Below are 23,481 nucleotides of genomic sequence, written 5' to 3'. Positions count from 1 at the left end.
CGCACTCCGAGCACTGTGATGGTTCGATGACATTCAGTAAAGCACAGAGCGAGTGTGAGTTAGCTTGTAAACCAGAGCAGGGTCTTTCCTGTCCCCCTGTGCAGAAAAAAAAAAAAAAAAAAAAAAAAGGATCCAAGGATCCAGTGCTGACCAATTTTTCACATTCGCTATGTCTCATCTCAAGCAGAGCCAAAGGGATACAAAGAGTGATACTACAATTAAAGTTGATTAGAACAAAAAGAAGAAGAAAAAAAAAAATAGCCACCAAATTTCACAGACTTCAACTGCCATTTTATGTGCCAGGTTTTTTTAATTTTCAAAGTGACCTCTGCTAACAGAACATCTCTCATAATTATAACCAGTGTAATTAGCTAATTATAATAACAATAACAATATTACAATAAAGATAACACTTGATTTAAAAAAACAGAAAATAATCAAACTAGATAAAAACCCAAAATGAAAAACACTTATCATAATAGTTTTGTTTTTTTAAAAGAGATCTATAAGGTTCTATATTTTTTCATTTAACTGTCCTTTTGCTTTAGAAAAAAATTCAGCCACCACTGTATACTGTACTGTATGTCACTTGCTCCTCCACTGAACGAGCTTCGCTTACCTTTAAAAATGCTTGGCAACGCCTGTCGTCCATTTAGCTCTCTGCTGCCATGAAATCCACTCACACACGATAACACTGAGATACAGTTGTGAAATAATCCTCTCTGCAAAGGAGCAGTCTTCATCAGAGGTTCATGTCCTGTCTTTAATGCGTGATAACGTGAAGGGCTCCTGGCTCCTTTAGACATCAGAGCAGACGAGTCAGTGGGGGCTGGACCGAGGGAGCCATTTTGAGGGGCCAGGGTTATTTTCCCGCCGATGCATGTGGAGTTCAGTTGTTCAACGCCGAGTCCGTCCCACAGCCGTTCATCAGCCAGAGTCCAACAGGATCAGTCATGAAACAACTTCAGTGTCATATACAAATGAAAAAAAAAAAGAAAAAAAAGAAGTACTTCTCAGCTATTGGTAGGCACAAGTAGTAATAATAATACTCATTTGAATGATAATAATGACAACATAAGAACAATAATATGCCCTATCACCATTGTGACAGATCCTATATGTTGAAACCGAATGTTGATCAAATCTAGAACTCACTTTTAGGGAGCATGCTAAACTAGCATGTGCGAGTTTTTAGTAATATGTACAGTAACATACTGCTGTTCATTAAATGTGTTAATCATTAAATGACCATAATAACGAATAAAGCTGAAGCGTGTTATCATTATTACCATTATGATCATTATTATTAATACTGAAGCTGAGCTGGATACCAAATGATGAAGCACTGTAGTCGTATTTCATATTTTCGCAGTAGAGCGTAAAGATCCCCCTTCTCCAATGACCCTGTTTATGTGAATGCGACAGGAGAGGGGAAAACACTTTGTGTGGCTACAAAAAAAGTCGAGACCAAAATAAATTCACCCAAATTCGCTTTGCCAGGTTTTTGTTTTAGATCCTTCTCGACGGATGCCTCTGTCCCACGTGTGTGTCCTTACGCAGCACAGTCGGAGCGGCCGCCTTGTTCCACGTTGAGAAAAGTCGTAAGGGAGGGCCACTACAACAGCTGTGTGTGTGTTTTTTTCTTAATATATTCTTCAGATGTTGTAGTTTTCAGTCAGAAGCTTGATAAAGATTCTTTATAATTTATTTCTTTGAATGAAAATATATTTACGGTATATATAATATGTACTTTCGGTCCTTTTTATCTCTTTTATCTGTCATTGTCCTCATGGCATGGGATTTTTCTTCTCCCATGATAACCCACTCCGTTTCTTTCCTCCTTCAAAAGAAGACAGTAGCCAGGAAGGTGTGAAAGGGAAAAAAGTGAGAAAGTGAGAGTGAAACCACTCTGAAAAAACATTTGTTGTTGTTCTGTCTCCCTGCAAAGTACTAGTCTGATACATGTGTCCTGGACAGAATCGTTGCACTGCTCCAATTTTGCTTTCTCTGTCTTGTTTTAGTGCTTCCTGGAAACCTGGGAGCATACCGCTCACCCAAACCATTGTTTGTTATTCAGTGTGTCTGCCAAACACTTAACTGACAACATGTTCAATGGCCGATATCACGTCTCCCGGCGAATATATACACTGAATGTGTCTGGAAATATACGGAGCAATCTGTATAAAACCTGGAGAAGTTAACTGCACGTGTGTGTCAGTTGTAGCCTTCCACTGAGATTGTGGATGCAAATGGAAAGAGTTGGCTTGATCTTGGACTTTGGCAAAAAGACTATAGCAGGTCGCACAGGTAACTGAAGGATTCTGATGTTCATGGTTTACATCATATATGTTTGTGTCTGATTAAGCTGAAAAAGAATGTGCAGATGCTATTGTGGGACTACTGCTGATCAGATGCGATACTCTGTCTCCTTCAGTCTTCCTATCTGCTTCTCTCTGTCAACAAATTGACAACACAAAGCAGAGACTATGTGAAATATCATCTTTTCTGGAATCTGTCCATGAGGACACTAGGCTACAATCAGTCTCATATACTCACAGGAGCTTTCTGTATCACTACCTCTTACTTCCACTCTCACTTTTACTCAGATTTGAGTCTCTTGCACATTTTCTTTGGAGCCGCTCTTGAAGAGCAGTGGCTCATTCTGGCCTTTCCCCATTAGACCTTTCAGAGAACTGTGGAGACCCAACTGGGGCAGGGGCAGGGGCACAGGGGAGGGCAAGGTGCCACCTGTGGGTGTCCCCCCACTGTTGGAAGTTGGAACCTGGGAACAGGATATGGATGTGTTCTGAGACTGAGAGCAAGGCGAGGGGTTGTTGTTGTTGTTAAGGCCCACACCAGAAACTGTGCCCATTCCTAGGCCCATCATGTTGTTCTTGAAGTGATGGGTTTTGTAGTAGTGGTTGAGGTGCTCTGATCGGGCCAGGTTTGGTAGGGTGACCATCTCTGGGTGGTGCAGCCTGAGGCTCTGGCCCCCTCCTATTCCACTGCTTCCGCTCTGCGTCACGGTGGAGCCTCCTGAGATGCCGCTGCCTCGACCACTGGCCCCGGCCCCCAGCTCATCCTCCACATTGATGATCTCGATGGCACGAGCGGGGCCGTGGTGTTTATGCAGCTGGTGCTGCTTCCTCAGCTTGTAGAACACCACCAGCATCACCGCTGCCATGAAGGTAATGGCTACGAAGCAGCCAATGATGATCTTGGTGGTCTTCATCACATCGTCTATGCCTGAGAAGCCTGGCTCAGTGATGGGCACAGTGAAGGTGGGTCGGGTGGCCCGAGGAGAGGAGGAGGACCAGCCGGCTGACAGAGAGGAGGCAGTGGTAGGAACACCTTCCGGCCACAAGTGGCCCGAGGGAGTGGGGCCAGGGTGAACACGGATGAAGGTCTCATTAATGGCAACCAATGCAGAATCTTCCTCTCCCGGAGTCTCCACTGTTTCCACAGTTACTGTTGTGAAGTAGGTGTAGTTGACACTGGCATCAGCAGCAGTGACATTGAGGACAGCGGTTGCCGTGGTATTGCCAGCAGCATTGGTGACCATGCAGGTGTACTGGCCTGTGTCTCGCAGGGTGACATTCGTGAAGTTGAGTGTGCCATCATGCAGGACGGATATCCGCACGCGGTAAGAGCCATGGGTCATTAGAGTGCCGTTAGGGGTGATCCAGTTGACAGATGTTGTGGACGTGCTTGTGCGACACTTCAGCTCAGCAGCCATACCTTCAGTGACATTGAGGTCTGTTGGGGGCTCCACAATGACAGGCGCGTAGCAGGTGAAGTGGCTCTGGTCGAGCTCTCCAATGTACTTGCCCTTTAAGAATGGGGGAGCATGGCAGCGGGCACAGCAGGTGGTGTTGCTGGGCACTGTCTCTTTCAACCACCAACTAAGCCAAAGCACATCACAGTTGCAGACCCAGGGGTTATGGTTGAGGTGTACCCTCTCCAGCTGGTGAAGGGGTGTGAAGAGGTCATGTGGCAAGGAGTGCAGTGAGTTATGGGACAGGTTGAGCTCTTCCAGGTTTTTCAGGTCATCAAAGGCATTGCGCTCAATGACGGACACCTGTGAGTGCATTAGCCACAGCTTGCGGAGAGACACTAAGCCCTGGAAGGAACCAGGCCGGATGATCTCCAGCCGGTTTCCTGAGAGCTCCAGCTCCTCCAAACGCACAAGGGCTGTCAGTTTCGGAATGTCCTTCAGTCCACACATGCCCAGGTTCAGGTACCGTAGATTGATGAGGCCCACGAAGGCTGCGTCAGAGATGAAATCCAACTTCTTGAGCTCACCCAGGTCCAGGCGACGTAGCGAGGGCACACGGTGGAAGGCATAGCCTGGCAGAGTCTCAATGGGGTTGTTACGCAGCCACAGCTCCCGCAGCTTGCTGAGGTACTCAAAGGCATGTGATGGCACCAGTGTGAGGCGGTTGTCGAAGAGCTCCAGTGTGTTGAGGTTGGGGAGGCCATTGAATGCTCCGACTTCAATCTGTCGTATCTGATTCTTGGAGAGTTGGAGGATCTCGAGGTGCCTCAAATGCTTGAAAGTGTCGGACTTAATAACCTGGAAGGACAGATAAGGATAAAGTTACTATACAACATGTAGAACGGTTACTGTAGATAACAAACACATATTTAAATGTTTGTTACCAAGATTTTCGTGTTGTTACATTTGACAATGGAAGGTTTTGGATAGTGAAGTGAAAAAGTGGACTATCACATGTGTTATACAAAGCCATTTGTGACAAAGTTTCCTAAGTTTCACTACTGCTCTTCTTCCTGTTTTAATGACAAATAAATCTTATCATAAGATACTAAATGGCTTGCAAACATTACAAAACCACGTAAAGAAAAAAAAAACATTGTCAGTGAATGATTCGAAAGCACAAATATGGCTAAACACATGTTTAAGTAAACAAACCATAAAAATATGAATAATTAATTTCTCTGCTAACCCCTCCATCCAAGTGACTATTGCTGCTGTCAGCGGGGGAAGTTCCCACTGACACAAGCCAGTTAAACATAAATGTTCCTCAGCGTCCGCATTAGCTCTAAGAGCCACACTGGCCCCCATGCTGAAACTTCCATGTCATTGAAAAAACAATATGCATCAGGTGATGGACTGAGAGCTTTTACTGTGAGCTCTCATCCACTAAAAAAAAAAGGTTGAAAATAGCGATTGAACGGTAAAACTCTAATCCATAATCCCGACCTGCTGGAAGACTCCCTTAGCTCAGATTTAATTTCACCACCAAAATAAGGGCCAAAAGTACCCTGTGACCGTAATAAGGCTGTGGTAGCCTGGCGCGGCACACGTTGTGTGGGGGGGGGGATTACACTTAATTTGTAGTTAAGTGCTTATATTCAACAAATGTGACAAAAAGCAGTAACTTTTCCTTACAACTCTAAGCACTAGGGTAAACCTACTAAAAACCCAGTCCTATTCCTATCCCTGACCTTATTTCAGTGCCTGCTCCAGACACCGAAGTGCTTTTCACACTGTTGTTTCAGTGAGACTCAGGGGACTTTCTACAGACAAATTATCATCCCTTGATAATAAGATGATTATCGCTGTTGGACTATTCACATGAAGTGTCTCCACAAATAACCACAAATCAAAGACAAAACTGTGAAACTATATTAATATTTTCTTTTTTAAAAACTGTCTGAACATTCTGCTTGACACAGAATCCATAATCCGTTTGACAAATGAACAACTGACAGAGATGTTTTTCTGCGGGAGGACAGGATTCTGAAAAACATGGATGCCACAGGCCCCGGACTGCACATACTAGCGTCGGCGCAGTCCAACTGGAGCTCATTTGGCGAGCAGTCAAAGACAGACAGCTAGTGAGCGCGACTAAAAGCCCCCTAAATCTCTGACTGTTTGAGATATGTGTGGCCAAAGCCCTCTGTGAGACACACAGAGACTCCTGGAGTCAGGCCATTGCCTCTTCTGTATGTAGAGCAGGAGAGAGAGAGAGAGGGGGTGTTAGGCAAAGAGGGGGGACAGAGGGAGAGGGGTGGGGATGTTAAGAGGGGGTGGGAGCTGTCAAGGCTTTACTCTCAGGGTACTCAGTGAAGGAAAAAATAAGCCAGAGAATCTAGGATGCCTCCAGGTGTTAAAACATTTTTAGATTTTTAATCATTTCAAGTGGGGCTGCAGGATACGACAAACCGAATCGTAATTTGTAGGCTAAAAACGAAACGCAAAGGAATATTGTTATTATTTCTTTATTTTATCTTGCATGCGGACCGTATCTCTCAAAACCCCACGTACCAAATCATGTGGCACAATGTCCCATTTATGCTCCGTTAACGTCACATAATGTTTAATGGGATGTTTTCTCCGAGGAACAGAGACTGCTCTGTCAAATGTACGGAGCAGTTTGACATGATAAGATGCACTAGACAATTTTAGCAATGTTTTTGATACGCGTTGCTTTTCATTAGAGGAGATAAAATGTAGTGGGAATGAATTTATAATCACAAAAGAACAAAGCACAGTCAGCAACACAAAAAGGAATCCAATTACTTCAAATGCTGCTGCAGAGAGTAGGATCAACCCACTCTGTTTATAAATGTAGAGATTCATGTGCTTTGTATCGATGGTCCGTGGTTAAATGATCTTCCCTTGCAGCTGTAAAGCCACAAAACGCTGTCTAGGGACTCTAGATAAATTGGTAATGCATATAAAAGGCAGCACGGTGTCATGGAAATATGCCTTGCTTTCAATTCATAAAATACTGTCTTCCCTCAGTTCAGCAGAGGCTTAAGTGCCCCTTCTCTACCATTACTGCCTCTTACAGTTCTATCTTATCTCAGAACTTAAGTTTCTAAGAGAAAACCTGTATCAACAAGTTAATCCTAACATCCACTACTGGCTGCAAATGTTCCTTATCATTGTGGGCAAAAAAATAAGTATTAAAGACACATAAGTACATTACTGCCAGCGCGTGGATTTATTCGTGTATGTATGTGCACTCTGATGGAGAAAATCCTCAATCTGTCGTATGGGACTGGTCTCCTCTATCAATAACTTCATAAACAGCTACACTTATAATAAATGAAATCAATAACTGTATTAGTCTGTGTGCTGGAAGGACTGTGAAAACTACAGGACACCGACATGTGTAAGATGATAAAATGTGCGTGTTTTTCTCCGTGTGATCTATGCTGTGATATAGTTGTAGATAAAACTGGGGGTGAACCATGACCTCCAGTCGTTCCTCGTTATATTAGAAACAACCGGCGGTCGAAGGAAATCAATAATTGTTTCAAACTACACCATTTGTTGCGACTTACAGCAATAAATATTATGAATTTATTTTAATTTAAGAAATGAGTTTTGCTGTCATCTAGACCTTTATATGTCATCTCTATGTCATATTTCCATACAAAACTTTTGGTCACGTAAATCCTGCACGATGTGCACAACACAAATCGACACTGACGGGACGTGATCTGGCATCCTCCAGCCAGTATTTACCTGTATTGAGTTCTCCTGCAGGTTGAGGTATCGTGTGTTGACTGATATGCTTTCGGGCACCTCCTCCAGGTTTTGCCTGGTGCAGATGACTCGGCTGGCCTGGTTGGAGCAGGTGCAGAGGGAGGGGCAGGAGGAGGAGGCGGCTCCCACCAACTCCGGCCCAGGGAGGAGGAGCCGCAGTAGCAGCTGGGCCAATAGAAAGAGGAAGGGGGAAGGGCCGGAAAGGCAGGTCAGCGTGGCGATGCGCATGGCAACTGGGACATGACCCTGCTCTGTAATCCGAAGGTACAGGTGAGGTGACTCCACACTGGTGGATCTGCGAGAAAAGGTTTACTTTTCCTTTGGTTCTCCAGTGGCAATTTGTTCTTTCTAATTCCGCATCCTCTGAGGTGTTTTTTGTCCTCTGTCGATCTCTGTGTTTTTTCCTCTTGTTTTTTGAACATAGAAATATGCAGATAAACAGATGTTTTTCCCTTTTTTTTTTTTTTTTTTCTCGTGATGTCTGGGGATTTGAGGGAGGCTTTTTGCGAAGTGAGAAGAACCCAGGAGTTACTGTGAAAGAACAAAAGCGAGAGAGACAAAGAGAGGGAGAGAGAGAGAGAGAGAGAGATAGCAGATATTAAAGACAGAACACAGACAACTCTTCGTGTTTTCACCGAAGGAGAATGAATAGAACAAATAATAGGTAGACATCTACAGTATAGATTATCATGGGACACACTGTCAAAAAATCTTTGAGAAGCATTAGAACTTCTGTGTCACTGTTCATATCAAATCCCACATAATCCCTGAGCAGACATTTTGTCAGAAATCAAATCCTTACACCCAGGGCCGGCGGAAGCCGATTTCTGTAATTAATGGTTCAAGGTGGTGGCGTGGAAGTATGAAAACATGCCATCTAAAGTAGGACAACAAGGCATTTCCGTCTTTACAACGCTGCATTTAACATGTGAACATGAACAAATCAGACAGACATTATTGTTTGAGACACTGGTGTAAGTGTAAACAGCTGAGCTTTCCGTCAGATCGACAGTCAAAAAAAGAAGAACCAAAGGTTTACAAATTTGCAAGTTGTGAAGTGGAGAAAAAGCAGCAAATTTTCATTTTTGTGAATCTGTTTCAGTCAGTTTGACTCGATTAATGACTTCATTTGTTAATCAGTTATGAAAGTTGGTCATAGTTTTTGTTGATCAATCCTTTAAGCGCCAATTTGGTTTTAAAAGAGAAAAGGAAGTGAGACTTACGTAGACTAATAATGTGACACAAACTTTGCCCGACAAAATAATCTCCACAACAACCGGTCAATACAAATAGAAAGATAAGTATTCAAAAGTTACGGCTGTGATATTAACAGGTATAATTTATAATCTGAAAAGTTTTCAAACTCGTGAACCGCAGAATCCATCAAGAACTCTTTGGGGGGAGAAAGAACTAGAAATGTGGCTCAAATACTTTTGGGTATAAAACGACAACGTATTATTGCCTGTTCACACAGCGCTGGATTTTACAGGAAATCTGCCATTCTTCCCGTGCAAACGAAGATAAACGCTGCTAGGTTTCTTGCACGGGCGGATGGTGGCCCGGAGCGAAAGGAAAGATCACTCCCGACAGTTAAAAAAAAAAAAAAAAACCCAACATCCACTGTGTGACAGGAAGCGACAGGGTTTACGGGACACGTGGTCTTGCTATCGAGAACCATTGATAACACCACTTGTGTGAGATAGGGGCTTCCGGTCGTCTCGGCCACGGTCTCATTTGTTAACGCTAATTATACCAAGGTACAACAATTAACACGACGATGGTATATTGACGATATATTGACATGCTATCGTTACCAACTTCAATCAAGCTCAAACTTATCAAAGCAGGTTACATTCTTTGAAAACAATGCGAGACCGAATCCAGCAAGAGGCGTCCCTTTTTGCGGTAGCAAAGACGCGGTGTTGGTGGTAAAATGCTAATTCCGTTCCCCTGTGAGCACGGAGTCGCACGCTCTAGGGGCTGGAGAACGGTAGTGAATGGTGCAGTCTACATTAACTCTAATAGATGGCCGGCTCAAGTCGGGCTCCACCAGCCCGGTGAGGCACAGACAGGCCTCTCTTCCCCTCTGCAGGTTATTTAGACCTGAATAACCTTAAATAAGGGCATCCAGCAATCTGGATACAGTTATTAACGATGATGGCTGTAATGATGGGACTTCGACACACAAACTCATTTGACACGCTGAGCATCCTCACTTGGCACATCAAGAAAGGGGGACGGGGGAAGAGAGAGACAGAGAATGAGAAGGAGAGAAGGATTATTAATCTGATAGATGACTGTATGGCTCCAGGCAGAGAAGGGAATTATCAACACTACAGTAATAGATGAATACTGAACAGCTGCAGAGAGCGGGCCGGAGAAAGAGAGAGAGAGAGAGAGAGTTGGAGACAGATGGAGGGAGGGTTGAGTGAAAGGGATGATGAGGGATAAAGACCCAGAGAGAGGTATAAATAGTGGGAAGAGCAGAAAAGAGATCAGTAGTAAAAGAAGGATAAAAAAAAAAAAGTGGAAGGGGGAAAATGGGGAGGGAGAGAAGAACAGACACATTAATATTAATAATCTCTTGCTCAATGAGAGAGAGAGAGAGAGAGAAAGATGGGCGAAGGGAGGGGGACTCAATAGAGAGATGAATATAAAACAGAGAGATGGAGGGAGGGGAATGACAACACAGAGACGCATATAAAACAGAGAGCGATGGAGAGATGGAGGCAAGAGACAATACAAGGGGATGAATATGAAACAGGTGGAGGTGTGGAGAGAGAGAGAGAGAGAGAGAGAGGTTTCTCTTGAGTGCTGGACAAGTGGGAGGAGAGCTGGGGTTAGATGGGTGGGGGTAGGATTGATCAATAATGCGCACGCGGTAGTTCAATGACATTAAAACACACGCACAAGGACACTGTGATAAATCATATCAGCAGCAACATCTCTGGTCAGACAGAACAGGCCACCAGTGGTAGTGGGACGGCAACTGCAGCAACTGCAGCAACTGCAACCGCAACACATGGCGACGACGCCGCGGCGTCATCGGGGACGGCGGCTCTCGCTGCCCTGCAACCGCCCTCGTCTGCGTCCTGACACGCGGCCGGTGCCAGCGCCGACGGATAAACAGGCACCCGAGTGTTATTTTTGGATCGGCTCTCACATTTTTACGTATTTTTAATTTCCAGCCACCTTTTTTTCCCCCCCCTTGCCAGCGAGAACTGAGTGCCAGAGCTATTTCAGGTAGACAGCGTCTGAGCAGAATCGAAAGGTGTGTGTGGGGGGAGAAAAAAAAAAAAAAAAAAGCAGAGCGAGTCGGTGGAGGCTGAGGCTGAGGTTAAGATGGGAGCTCAGATGTTGAGTCGGGGGGGTGAGCGAGAGTCCATAGAGGAGACTGAGACTAGTTGGAGCCGACAGCTGGTTAGGGGCTGGTGGATTGTGTTCTGCCTCGCTGCTGTCACAATCCACACGTTACAACGGTCTCTACCTGTAACTCTTCCTCCAGCTACCTCCCTCGATATCTTCCTCCTCCCATCTCCTTCTATAAAAGTAGGAACGCTCTCTTCTTCTCTGCCAACGCTTTTGCAAACTCATCCCCCCCTCCCTCCCAGCTGCCTCTCACCCAACCCCCCCACACTACTACATATTTCCTGGACCTTCAGCCCCCCCCCGGGCCGTGCACCGTAGTGTCCACTGGTGGAGGTAAACGTGGTACTGACCTCGCAGTTTGATGAAAGATTAACCTGCTACAACGATGCATATTAACCCCCCCCATGCTCTTTCCACCGCACACAAACACACTGCAGCTTCCTTTCCCCCCTTTTGCTCTCTCTCTCTCTCTCTCTGCATTCAAATCTCAGCCAACAGAGTTACCATGGTTACTTATTCACCACAGTCTCACACTCCGTCCAGCTGTATCCCACCAATTCCACATCCACCCCACTCTTCCTCTTCCTCCTCCTCCTCCTCCTCCTCCTCCTCCTCCTCCCTCATTAGCACCCTATGCACACTCATATACAAATGGCACGGAGCAAACATGAGCGTGAATGACATCAACACTCTGAGAAGCATTGGGCTGCGTTACAGCAGCGTTACCGCGTTGATGCTCTCAGCGACGATGATACGCTTTAATTCGTCCGGTGTGTCGCCCCCCCCCCATGACAAACAGCCATAAATCACAAGTGTAAAGGTCAGGGTCACTTCTCCTATGAGTGATGAGTGGCAGATTAAAAGGTAAGTAGGGTGACATTCTGGTGACTAAAAAGAAATTAAATACACATGAAAAAAAAAACAAGAAATGAAGGGGCAAGTTTTGGCACCTCAGAGGCCCCCAGTCAGCTCCTTAACATGAGCGTTGGGCTTCTACATGAAAACAGTTTTGGTCATATCACCTGAAGAGATCTCCATATTTGTGTTTTCGTCCTTGCTTTTTCTCAGTGGTTTGAAGGGGGGGGGGCTTGCTCAGTTTAGAAAGTATTTCCAATCGGATTTTAGCAACATCGGACTAAAACATCATGACAGTTGCTGAGTTTCTTGCGTATGTTGCTAGCCACTGTCAAGAGTGTTAAACTGTCAAACAATAACTAAAGATTTTTTTTTTATTCTAAATTTTAACTTTGTTGCTTATTTTGTCACAAATATTTAACGTCATGAAAACTACTTGAAGCATCTATAATCAATATTTTTCACATCAACAACGGATCACTTAGATGTGAGAGTGGTTGCTCGTAAAGGCGAACCCGCAACATTACAGGCCTCCTCAGCTCTATGGAGCTTTTTAGCGTCTTTCAGCTCATTGTTTTGGTCCACTCTCCCGGCTCTCAGAGCGTCATTGTCGGCTGCAGCGGGCGACGGCTGCGATACGCCCACTGTGCACCACATGCAGAGTAAATATCGGACCTACATTCATCGTGACTTTAAAACATTTACACTAAACATTTTTTGCTAACCATTTTCTAGTGAAAGCAATGCAGCTTAAAACTTTTTTAAATGACCTTTTCCATACAGTTCCAGGCAGCCACCGCTTTCATCCATTAATGTTTGAGTGTTTGATTATCGGGTTGAAATTTGCTTATGTTTTTTGTGCTCCCGTCACAGCGAACATCCAGTCTGCTTTAATTTTTGTCATCTACATTACCGTTGCAGTTTAAACGGTTTGCACTGCTTAAAGAGAGTCAGCGCTGCATTACCTCACGACAAGAAAGGGGGAAAATTAATGCAGAATTGATTTTCAGTGTGGTGGATTAAAGTAACACAGCCAAGTTTTAAATGTGCTAATAGATTTTTCTGATAGGGAAATGAATGGAAGCCATTGGGTTCTTGGAACAGGAGACTAAATACATTCAAATTCCTTAAACGCAGCGGCACGTTTTGCAAAATGGTTGGTTGGAGTGTAGAGTAGAAGTGGCTGGTGGCAGATGGACTAAAGCATGAAAAACTACTGAGCCTTTAAATAAAAGGACAGAAAAAAAAAAAAAAATGTATTCATGCCCTCATTCAAATCATTCCTCTTAAATTTTCCCTTGAGCTTCAAAGAGAAGGTTCAAAGTTAAATAAAACGCTTTTTTCTCCCTCACCTCTAGACAACATAACATATACAGTATAATCCCTGCTCTATATGATATTAAACTTCAAGACCAGTTTTTAAAAAGATGAATCAAATGAAAAATTCCAGATGTCCTGTGTATTATTCCACAGATACAGTACTTCTCTGCAATTCGGTCTGACTTACTGGATGTCTTCGATGTCTAAAGTTTGTGCATCTGAGCAATGCTTGGTTGCCCAGTATGAATTTTTTATGCCTGACTTGCCGGAGGCTCCGTGGGGTCGAAGAGGCTAAAGAACCCCCGTCTTCACGTCTTTGATCCTAGCTGTGATGATGTGTCCTTCAAATTTTATTTCATAAAGACTTGCGTCAGGTCGGATGATTGAGTTTTAATAATTTTACCCCCCACGACGTCTCTGCCCGTGACCGCAGAGCAATAATGTCACGGGGAGAATGAGGGGCGCAGGATTTTGCCTCTTTCTCTACCAGGAGTAAGCGATCGTCGGCAGACTACACCGACCAGGGAAGGGCGGTGCAGCGGATGGTTAGATGGAAGCTTTTGTTACGGAGACAAAGATTGAGAGACGGCAGGAGAGACAGCCAGAAACGGGCGGCGAGTCGAACAGACAGGAATACGCTCCTCCTCTCCGGTGTCTCGCCTGCACATCAGCATGGAGGCCCATCAGTAATGACTTGGCACACGCCGAGATGGCAGCTCATGCACAAAAAGAAGGAGGAAAAAAAAAAAGAAGAGAAAAGCTAATAATGTCGGTTTGTGCAGTGGGAATAGAGCCATGACCTTTCCTGATCGCAGTGACATCTTGCCAATCAGGGCTGTGCCTGTGAGGTTTTAAGACAGTGGGAAATCTGCTCTCACATACCTCATTTTATGAGACGAGGAAGTGATTTAAAATAAACAGATTTTATCCCAAACAGCAGATAGCAAGTTTAGCTACTGTACGACAGCTGCCGGTGTATGAGGGATGTTATGTTTCACGGCAGCAGACGATTCGGTCAATTTACTGACTCAATTTATTTGTCTGATGTCCGATACGATGAAAATGATGATGTTTCTCTGATCAGTGTCAATACCGATCAATAACACTGTCCGAATCACTTGATCCGAACTGAATTCAAAGATCGGAATCCACGGAAAGCAGTCACATGTTTGTTATTAGTACCCCGTGCTCTGCAGGAGCTGCTGTTTCAGAGGCTTTACCACCCAGAGAAAGATCAAATTCTGAGAGAAATTGGCTTCTTCGATCTAAACAGCATCAGTATCGGCACTAAAAGCCAAAATAACAGGTACCAATACATTAAAATAAAATAAAAAGATTTGGAAACAATCTTACAGAATTTGCAGCATGCGAGATGTCTGTAATTAGGAACAATGCTCGTGGTCTGATCGCTTACGAACAAAAGACAAGGCAGGGGAGCTGGTGTAGCGGGGTGATGAAGAGGACAAGAGTGAGGACCCAGATCCACCTCCTGCCTCTTTCCCTCCAACCCCCTGTCTCCGTTTTCGCTATGAATGCCAACAGCGACGGGTGGATGTCTCCTCACTAACTGACAGTCTCGGTACCTCGGGGCCTCGCTAGGGGGCGAAGTCTCCGGGGGAACATTGAAGTCCTTGTGTCGAATAGAGGATTGTCTCCATCTTTGTGGAGATTCTGCTGAACTCCGTTTTTAAGGTTACAAGAGTTTAGCAACAGGTGAAAATCCATTTTAAAATATACATGTTTTTAATCTGTTTTACTAGAGAGTAAATCTAAGGGATCACAGGCCATTACCGAGTCATTTTTCCCCAGTAACTTGAGTCCTTTTCTTTTTCCAAGATACAGACTCTAATTTCTAGCAAATTCCTGTCACAAGTTTATTTCTGTTGGAAACAGATTGACAGTGTCAGGGTGCCAATGTACCGTGAAAATTTTCTTTCACTTGTTTTAAGGAAAGTGAGGTTTGATATGAACCAATGGGATTCAAAAGAAGAACAACAAAAGTGTCGTTTTATTTTTTCAGACTTTTTTTCCCTTGTGAAATACTGGATACTTTGACCTCTTCGGGGCCACTGAAAATCATTCAGATGGAGCAGTCTACGAAGGAATAATTCACATCCACACCGGGGCCGGAGCTTCTGAAGAGGGGTCTCGGGTAGATACCTCTTCATTTTACGGGGTCAGAGGCCAGAAAGGTTGACAACACCTGGCCTGGTGAATGCTTAAACCTGCAACGACCGATTCCTGAGCCACCCGGGGGGGCGCTGGAAACCAGCCGTGGGAGCAATACCGTCACATTATCACCTTCTGAGCTGATTCGGCGAACGCGTCAGCAAACAGAAAGCTAACACATCCAGCAGATGTGGAGTCATTTGAAGTCATGATTCTGGCCCCCAAGGCCAACGTTTACTCTGTTTTTTGGTTTTCGCTAACTCCTGGGGGAAAATATCTCCCTCTTCGGCTGCTAAATTCTCCACTATGTTCATCATCTGGTCTCTCACTCTGCCTTGTCTTTTGTTTGGTGCCGAGTAAGCAGTGCACAGTGGGTTTTTTTAGAGCTTTTGGCCGAAAACAAGGAATGCCAGGGGAGCAGGGAGCGAACCAAAACAGTAAAGTGCGGGTCAGAAAATGCACAACTACTGTATCTAAATGTAGAACCTAGCTGAAAGGCCAAGCCTATTGTAAGCAGAGAGCCGTGTGTGTGTTATACAGCAATATTTAGCTAAAGTTAGCTAACATCAGCCACCATAGGCTACTGATCAAACCAAACCCAGGTAACGCCTCAGCAGTGAAACCCCGGAGTGTGTTGAGTTGAGCAATGGTGTGTTTTATTGCTAACGAATTCAACTTTTTATTTCTCTGAAACACCGGATCAGCTCAATGGTAATTTCTTGAAGTGATTCAGATTCCCAGCAAGGCCCGGCCCAGGCCAGTGAACTGCATTTAAACACAAAGCGCCCAACCAGATCGGTCTCGTCTCACGGCTTCTCATTAGAGGGGACTACGACAGACCCTTCCTAGGGGCTGCAGTGGGGTCTCTCGCTTTCCCAGACGCTAATTTTTCTCCAGGCCTTCCCGGAGCCGAGGCGGAGCTGCTCCATCCTGTGTGTGATCTCGGTGCCGCACAGCTCATAAGAAGCAGACAAATTTAGGAAACGATATATCAGTGCTAATACGATTACCCTTAATGTTCACTGGTTAACATAAAACAACCACTAAATTTTCACTTAGCGGGCGCTCCTCACTCAGCCTGCAACATCTTGTTTGTCCCAGCCGGGGGCAGCTCATGCAGAATAACATACAGTGCATGGAGGCCAAACTAAATATAAACCATTCCAGCTAAGCTGAAAAGTGCATTGTACAATATATAACTAAACACAATACTTTTGTTTCAGCATCCTTCCAGAGTCATGTCAGATGATAATCCTTCCACGGAGACAGTTTCACCGTAAACAGCCCATTATAATCCCATCCAGACCTTCCACAGTCTGCTACTAACCGGCATTCATTTTTAGCCCCGTTCCTCTCATCCAGCCTCATCTCCCCTCCTCACACTCAGCCCCCTTCCTGGTCCCAGGGTGGTCTATCGCACTTAAAGCTCACACTCTTCGCGGGCCCTTATAAACATTTAAAGCATTTGACTAACTGCCAGGCAAAATTGACTTTGGGATGAAAGACCAGGGGGGCTTTTAAAAAAATGAAAAGGGTAATTCTGCGGGACACGGAAAGCCCTGATTTAATGGAAAACAAAAAAAGATGGGGGCTGTTTTATTCTGCCGAAGTAGCCGAGTCACGCACGGGGGTTTTCTCTTTTTAATGATCGGGGAGGGGGGTTGGGGCTGGGAATGCGGGGCTATGACAGAAGGTGCTTGTGAATGGTTTCTAAATTTGGGTGGGGGTGGTGGTGGTGGGGTCCGTTTTGTGTTTGGATTCGGCGAGCGGAAGCCCCGCGCTCTCCCCGGCTTCCTCCCCTCCAGTGTCCTCTGCCGCCCCCCCCCCGGTACTGAAAGAAAGCCGGATGAGCACTGGCCTTGCTGGTGAATGAAGCCCCCTGACGTCATGTGCCCACACACACAGACGCGCCACTAGACACACACTGTAAGCAGTGTGACTAATAGTGTCCTAACGTCCCTTGCGTTGCCTCAGTTATACCTGATTCATGTCTGGCTCCCAGGGGAAGAAGAAGACCCCCCCCCCCAACAGGGATTTAAGGACAGAGGTCTGTTATGCCAGGACGCTGCCAGATTCAGGCGAAAAAAACACCACCACTGTACGTGATACAGATTTTTTTTTTTTTTCCTCCCTGATATTGCACGCAGTGTTTTCCCCACAAGCAAAGGTCTATACAGGAACCAATTGGAGCCGACCCACGTACCGACTCCATCTGTGTCCGATAGCTGACACCGTTAAGTGACTGGTGCAGTGTGATGGTGCGAGTAGGTACGTGTCTGCAAATGTTACACACACACACACACACACACACACACACACACACACACACACACACACACACACACACACACAAAAGGCCCTACGTTCATCAATATAGACATTCAGTGTGTTTTACTATGAGACCCAGTCCTTCACATTAGCGTAACGTTTTTTAACAAAAATTGCCATGAAATTTATTCGTCAACGACGTTAAACAACAACATTCATTGTTCTCTCCTTTCATCCCTGGATGTATTGCTAGAGTTAGTAACATCAGAACCAAACACCGTCTCTGCAAAGCTGCATTCTTAATGACACAACCTGTTATTTCGTGGCTTCATTTCATTTTTCACTTCCTTTTAGCCTGAGATCAGCTGGATGAAATCTTATTTGAAAGCTGTTTTCTGAGGTTCGACTAAAACGCTCATTTCTCGGTCCTGACCAAAACTAGACTCGACTTGACTAAGACGGGACTAAAATGAGTTTTAGTCGACTACAAGTTGACGAGGTCGACCAATATGAGTGAAACAAGCATGGACTTTTGATCTCAGTACAGAGACTAAGACTAGATTCTATAAACAGCTGACAATATTAACACATCTTATGAAACCTCATGTATGTGGACTTCAATCAGATCATCTGTAACGTTGCCAGCTCATCATATTGTATGAATATGTAGTAAACAAAGCAACACTGTAATTTAAAAAAAAAAAAAGGGTCATAAAAACACCTACATTTTTAGCACGTTTTTGCCTCTGTAAATTTGTTTCAGTATCACTTAGACTAATTGTAAGTAAGGGAACCATTTCGTTTCGGGTATTTAATGTTCAGGCTGTGGACGAAACAAGGTGTGACTGTTACTGATAAAAGCCAAAAATACATAAAACTGTCACTTTGAAACTGGAACCTGGAAACCGTATAATTTTACCTCTGTGCCTTGTTGTTGTTGCTGCTTTTGTTTTTAACAGATTCCAATTCAATTTGGTAGAAAGAGCAAATCGCCAAGAAACAAGTGATTAACTTTTGGTGCAAATCCAGATCCATCCATTTTCGAACATCTCGGCCCCTTTCATTTCCGGATCCAGAGGCAGATTTACAAACGTCGTCAACGACATTTTCCGTCGTCAACGCGATACACTCGAGAGGACTGCGCAGCCTCGGTAGAGGTGTGCGACCCTCCAGACGGCGGGGCCATACGGCGAACACGCAAAGTGTCCCTGCTGTAATGAACATATTCAGAATGAGGTGCTTTTGATGTCCCCTAATGCCTCGTTACCACTTCAACTAATCTGTCATTTTGTACCCCTCAGCTCAACGTACGGAAGGTCAATTGGGCTTATGATTGTATGATAAACTATTAATTAGACAGAAACTCCTCCTCATTTCCTCCTTGTTTACTTAATAAGCGTCTTAATGTGATCTCGTGACGGGACCTGCGTGCCTCAGACACCGGCCCCCTCACATTTCCTGTGTGTTTTGCCGCAAGAGAGCGTCTAGTTTGGTTTTTGGGCGCAATGTGACAACAAGGGTTTTATTTTTAGAAGACAGCACGACGGCCCGATGAGGTTTCTTAAACCGGAGCATTCGGCGTTCCACATTTTAATCACCGCTCATCCTCGTCAAATAGGATATACTGCAGCCCCCCCCCCCTCCCCACTCTGCACCGCATCTATCTCCCACCTCGCCCTCCCACTCGAACTGTCCAAAGACGCGCCGTTGCGCTCATCAGGATGCAGGGTGCAGAGAGAGGCCCTGATCTATTCAGAACTGCTCCTACGCGAGGCGGGGACCTCCTCCCCTTCAGAAGGGGCCAAAGAGCTGCAGATTAAAAGTCGCCGTGTTCATCACCCCGCTAAAAGCACTCCCATTAATAGACATTACATTACCTACCCCACACGTTCAAATCCCTGACTGGGGGCTTCGTACCACTTGTCATTACATGCTGGGATAAAAGTCTTATTAATGTTAACATCTTAGCATTCACCACACCAGCTCTCAACTTCAAATCCAGCTATCGCTGTCCGTTCCGTGGCGCTGCCTGGTCGGGATGCCGATTTCCTGAACAATTAATCCGTGTTTAAGGTTGTTGAGTGTGTTGATACACTCCATGCGCACACGCTGAGGGGGGGGGGCCAAAGCCAGCAGCCGATCAAAATGTCTCTCAGCCATTTACAGAGCAATGTGACCTGCACGACTTTTGGGGCTGCTCTTAAACCTCTTCCCGGTGTTTCTGAGCTGAGCGTTTGTTGCTCCCAGCTGTTTTGGAGACGAGGACTTGCTTCAGCATTTCTGTGTTTCACGCTGCCCTCGCTTACCTTTTTTTTTTTTTTTTTTTTTTATGTGTGTCCTCAGGAGAAACCACGCCAGTGTGTATGTGATTTCTGGTGGTCAAACTGTGGCGTGTGAACTCCGACTCCATGTGACTGTCTGTGTGTGTGTGTGTGTTTGCATGTTGGTTTAGTGACATTTCTGTGATGGGGTCAGTCTATGCTGCACTCAGAGTGTGTATCTTGTGTTAAACCCCCCCCCCCCCCCAGAGCCTGTGCATCATGTATATGATCAGAGTTGGGTAGGTTACTTTAAAAACTTGTCCCCTTACATTTGGGATCAGCTGCACAAACCGAGAGAATGCCAGCGTTCACCTCCTCCCAGGTTACATTTCAGGTTTTTTTTCCACGTTTGCCTTTCTGGTAACATAACAAGGGGCATTTGCTGAGACAGAAAAACTATTTTTATTTGGATAAAATTGGAAATGAGTGTTTGTTTTTCTTTCACTGACACTTCTTGGATTATTGATGCATTAAAGCGATTGTTCTACAATCACTTATGATAATAGTAACAGTAGTTGGCTGTCAAATTCACATCAGGCTTTTAATAAAGTACATATTTGCTTCTTTTGGGTTGGATTTTCTGACAAAATACTGTCGCGCGTGACTGTGTTTGGCGGTCAACCTCTATATCTCGCGACCCAGAGCGTTTAACCAGCATCTCGAACGCATCGTCAAGTCGCTGGTATATTTTTTAAAAGAGTCAACTCTTGCAACTGCATTAATTAATACAAGGTGTATCAACTGTAACAGATTGCCCGTGGTACATCCTGGAAGTCTGTGCTTGAGCTGATCTGTGCATCACGCTGAAAATCAGCGTAAACTGATGCATGGAGATTGTTTTGCAGTTACACAAAGAATATGTGGTTTGGCAGTAACAGCCAGTGCAAACGCTCCGATGCAAATCTTGAAAATATTAAGACTAAGACACATCCTCTGTGCAACGCTTAATTTAATATCCATCGTGTTAGACGACAGTTACATTTTTGAGACTGTCTGGACCAGCATGTCTAGTACACGCGTTTTTTCCTCTGCGTTTTTGTTCATTCATTTGTATATGATGCACCCTACCATTTGCGCTGCTGAGGGGATTTATAGCTCGTGGCGCAGAGCCCGAACTCTTATTATTATGTATAAATCTAACAGTCAGAGGCTCGTGTGCTGAGCATCCACGTACCGGGACACAGCTCCCCGACTCTCTAATTGGACTCGGGGAGTCACTCGGTTTCAACTACGCTATGAAACAGCAGCAATCTGGAGTTAACAGGTGCAGTTTTTTTTTTTTGTTTTTTTTTTTTAAAAGGGGGGCAATGTGCAAGAATTGGGCAAACTGTTGAATTCCTACTCGAAACAAATGGGGGGCAGCATACTACCAGAGGGCTGGGGTGTCCAGTCCTGTCGTTAAGAAACAAGGGAATGCACTCTGTGCCCCCCCCCTTCCCCCGTGACATAGTCAGACCGGCCATACCGGGACAAATCTCAGCGGGCCGCAGCATGGGCGGACCGGAGGACCCTCAAAAACCAGCGGTGGCAGGAGTAGAGGACGAGCGACGAGAGACCGAGGAAACACGAGGGAGGAGCAGCAGCATCGGTAGCTGAGCTGGAGGAAAAGAGTGGAGGGATATCACCGAGAGAGCACGGCTGAAACACAGATTTATGAGCTCCTTGCAGTTACTGCTTCTTCATCCTCTCATGTCGGACTGAGGGCAGACCGGATGCCACAGTGACTCGCTGGCGCCCCTCGAGGTACAAAGTGGTACTACGGCACAGGGCGGGCCGGGGCTAGCCTGTTAGCGTGCTAACTTCAGTAGATTTCTCCGCAACACGATACAAAAGACATCTCTGACATCACGTCGAAACTTGTATTTCTTCCCATTCTGTCGATAATCTTAGTTAATTTTTGAGTGTTTTGCCCCTTTAAAGTTGAAATGAAGTCAAGTCTCACTCACGCTTATCATGCACACGCTCCACCTGAGCACCTTAAAAGTGCAAACGCTTTTGTTTCTAAATAGGATAAGTAATGGCTTTAGAAGTATTCCTTTACTACTCAAGGTCAAGGTCACCGGCGCTCCCCTCATGCTACAGTTTAGAAAAATAATGAGCATAAAAAGGTAAGAAATGTTGAGAACAGCAACGACTAAAAATAAGAATAATTAAGAAGTCGGTTAATAAAGAAACTAGTGCACTATTCTGTAAATATAAGTAAGGGGGAACACTATATTATATATTTTATACAAATATGACAACAATGCAGCTGACTAACAACTGTCAACGGTGTAAACTACACATCTGTGTATGTTCAGTGGAAAACAAAAGAGAGGTGACGCCAAACAGCACACTATAAAAACACAAGTGTGATGGCATTGTAATGAGTCCGAATCCCAGTGTCATATTTCTGTAGGTTGTGGTGTATGGCCCCGAAGGGATAAGTTAACACTGTATTAAATAACATTAAAAAAAAAAGGGTGTTGTGCAACATCAGCAGTGCTCTGCAGCGAACAGCAACAGATTTTTACAGCGTAGCAGGGCTCAGTGCTTTAATTAGGATTTCAGAGGTGGAAAAAAAAGCGGAATCAACATTCGGACAGTGTGGTGCAACATGTGGAGCAGAGGTGGGTTCGCTCTAATTATGTGTCCATCTGTCCGTGCATTTCCAGCTCCACGAACACAAGACGTCGCGGTTTTACGTACGAAAAGCCGCCTTTTTCCAAACAAACAGAAAACCACAAAAAAAAAAAATGCATGCGTGCGCGATAAGCAACACTCTGTTGGCCCCCCATCCATTTAGGCCTCACCCCAGCCTTCTCTATGAGTGACACGCCGACTAACACACAGGCAGATAAACACTCACGCTGACAAACACGATAAGGCTTTGCCCACGAAAACACGGACACGCAGACTGACTGATGGACGTCTCCATGGAGACCAGTCACCGAGACCGACACGGCGTCTCGCGCAGCCGAGCGCCTTCGCCAACTAAGTCAGAGAGAGGCGAGGGAGAGGAAGGAGAGGAGAGGAGAGGGAGGGAGGGAGGGAGGGAGCGGTAAAGTGTGGAAAACACACTGTGCAGCACAAGAACGATTTCATAGCAACGTTGATGTATTCCAGCATATGCGCGGATGCAGTGCAGATCTGCTCCTCCTTGCCCTCCTATCTGCTCCCCTCACACCTCTGTCTCACCCTATCACTCACACCTCTCCATCACTTTTTTTTCTCTCCTTTACGCCTCTCTCCTCTGACAACCCCCTCCATCCCTCCCTTCTCCCCGGCATTTGCTCCTCTCTTCGCCCCCTTCCCTCTCTCACACCCGAGGCATGTTTATTTCCACAGCTCACCTCCTCTGCCGATTTCTCCACCCTTCTCCTCTCTGCGGGTTCTTCTCTCTCCAACCCTCTCTCTCTCTCTCTCCCTCCCTCCCTCCCTCCCACGCTGTGCGAATGGAAGCTCTCGCACAGACCCGAGGGTTGCCATAGTAACCTGCCATAGTAACCACTCACCATCTTGCGTGTCTCCGTCACGGTGGCGGGGGCTCGGGGCGTCCGCGGCCCTGCTCTGCGGCTCCCAATGCGGGGCGACAGTTCGGTACACCCCGCGGTGTGATGGAAAAGTCTCTGCTTTCGCCCCACTACACTTCCGAACGACCACATTTCTGAGGAGGCCGGT

General features: G+C 45.4%; 1 protein-coding gene across 1 annotated transcript; it reads right to left on the bottom strand.

Annotated features, from left to right (window-relative positions):
• Window positions 1-1,218: 1,218 nt before the first annotated feature.
• On the bottom strand, window positions 1,219-7,747 carry lrrc4ba (leucine rich repeat containing 4Ba). The gene is made up of 2 exons (XM_040123440.1): window positions 7,499-7,747; window positions 1,219-4,573 (listed from the first exon to the last, which is right to left on the bottom strand). The coding sequence occupies exons 1-2, from the start codon at window positions 7,745-7,747 to the stop codon at window positions 2,603-2,605; spliced, it is 2,220 nt and encodes a 739-aa protein (XP_039979374.1). The 3' UTR covers window positions 1,219-2,602.
• Between the last annotated feature and the right edge of the window lie 15,734 nt (window positions 7,748-23,481).

Source organism: Xiphias gladius, chromosome 3 (genome assembly GCF_016859285.1).
Source record: "Xiphias gladius isolate SHS-SW01 ecotype Sanya breed wild chromosome 3, ASM1685928v1, whole genome shotgun sequence".
Taxonomy (NCBI): domain Eukaryota; kingdom Metazoa; phylum Chordata; class Actinopteri; order Istiophoriformes; family Xiphiidae; genus Xiphias; species Xiphias gladius.
Note: the sequence above shows the minus strand (reverse complement) of the source record. Positions and strands in the feature narration are given on the sequence as shown.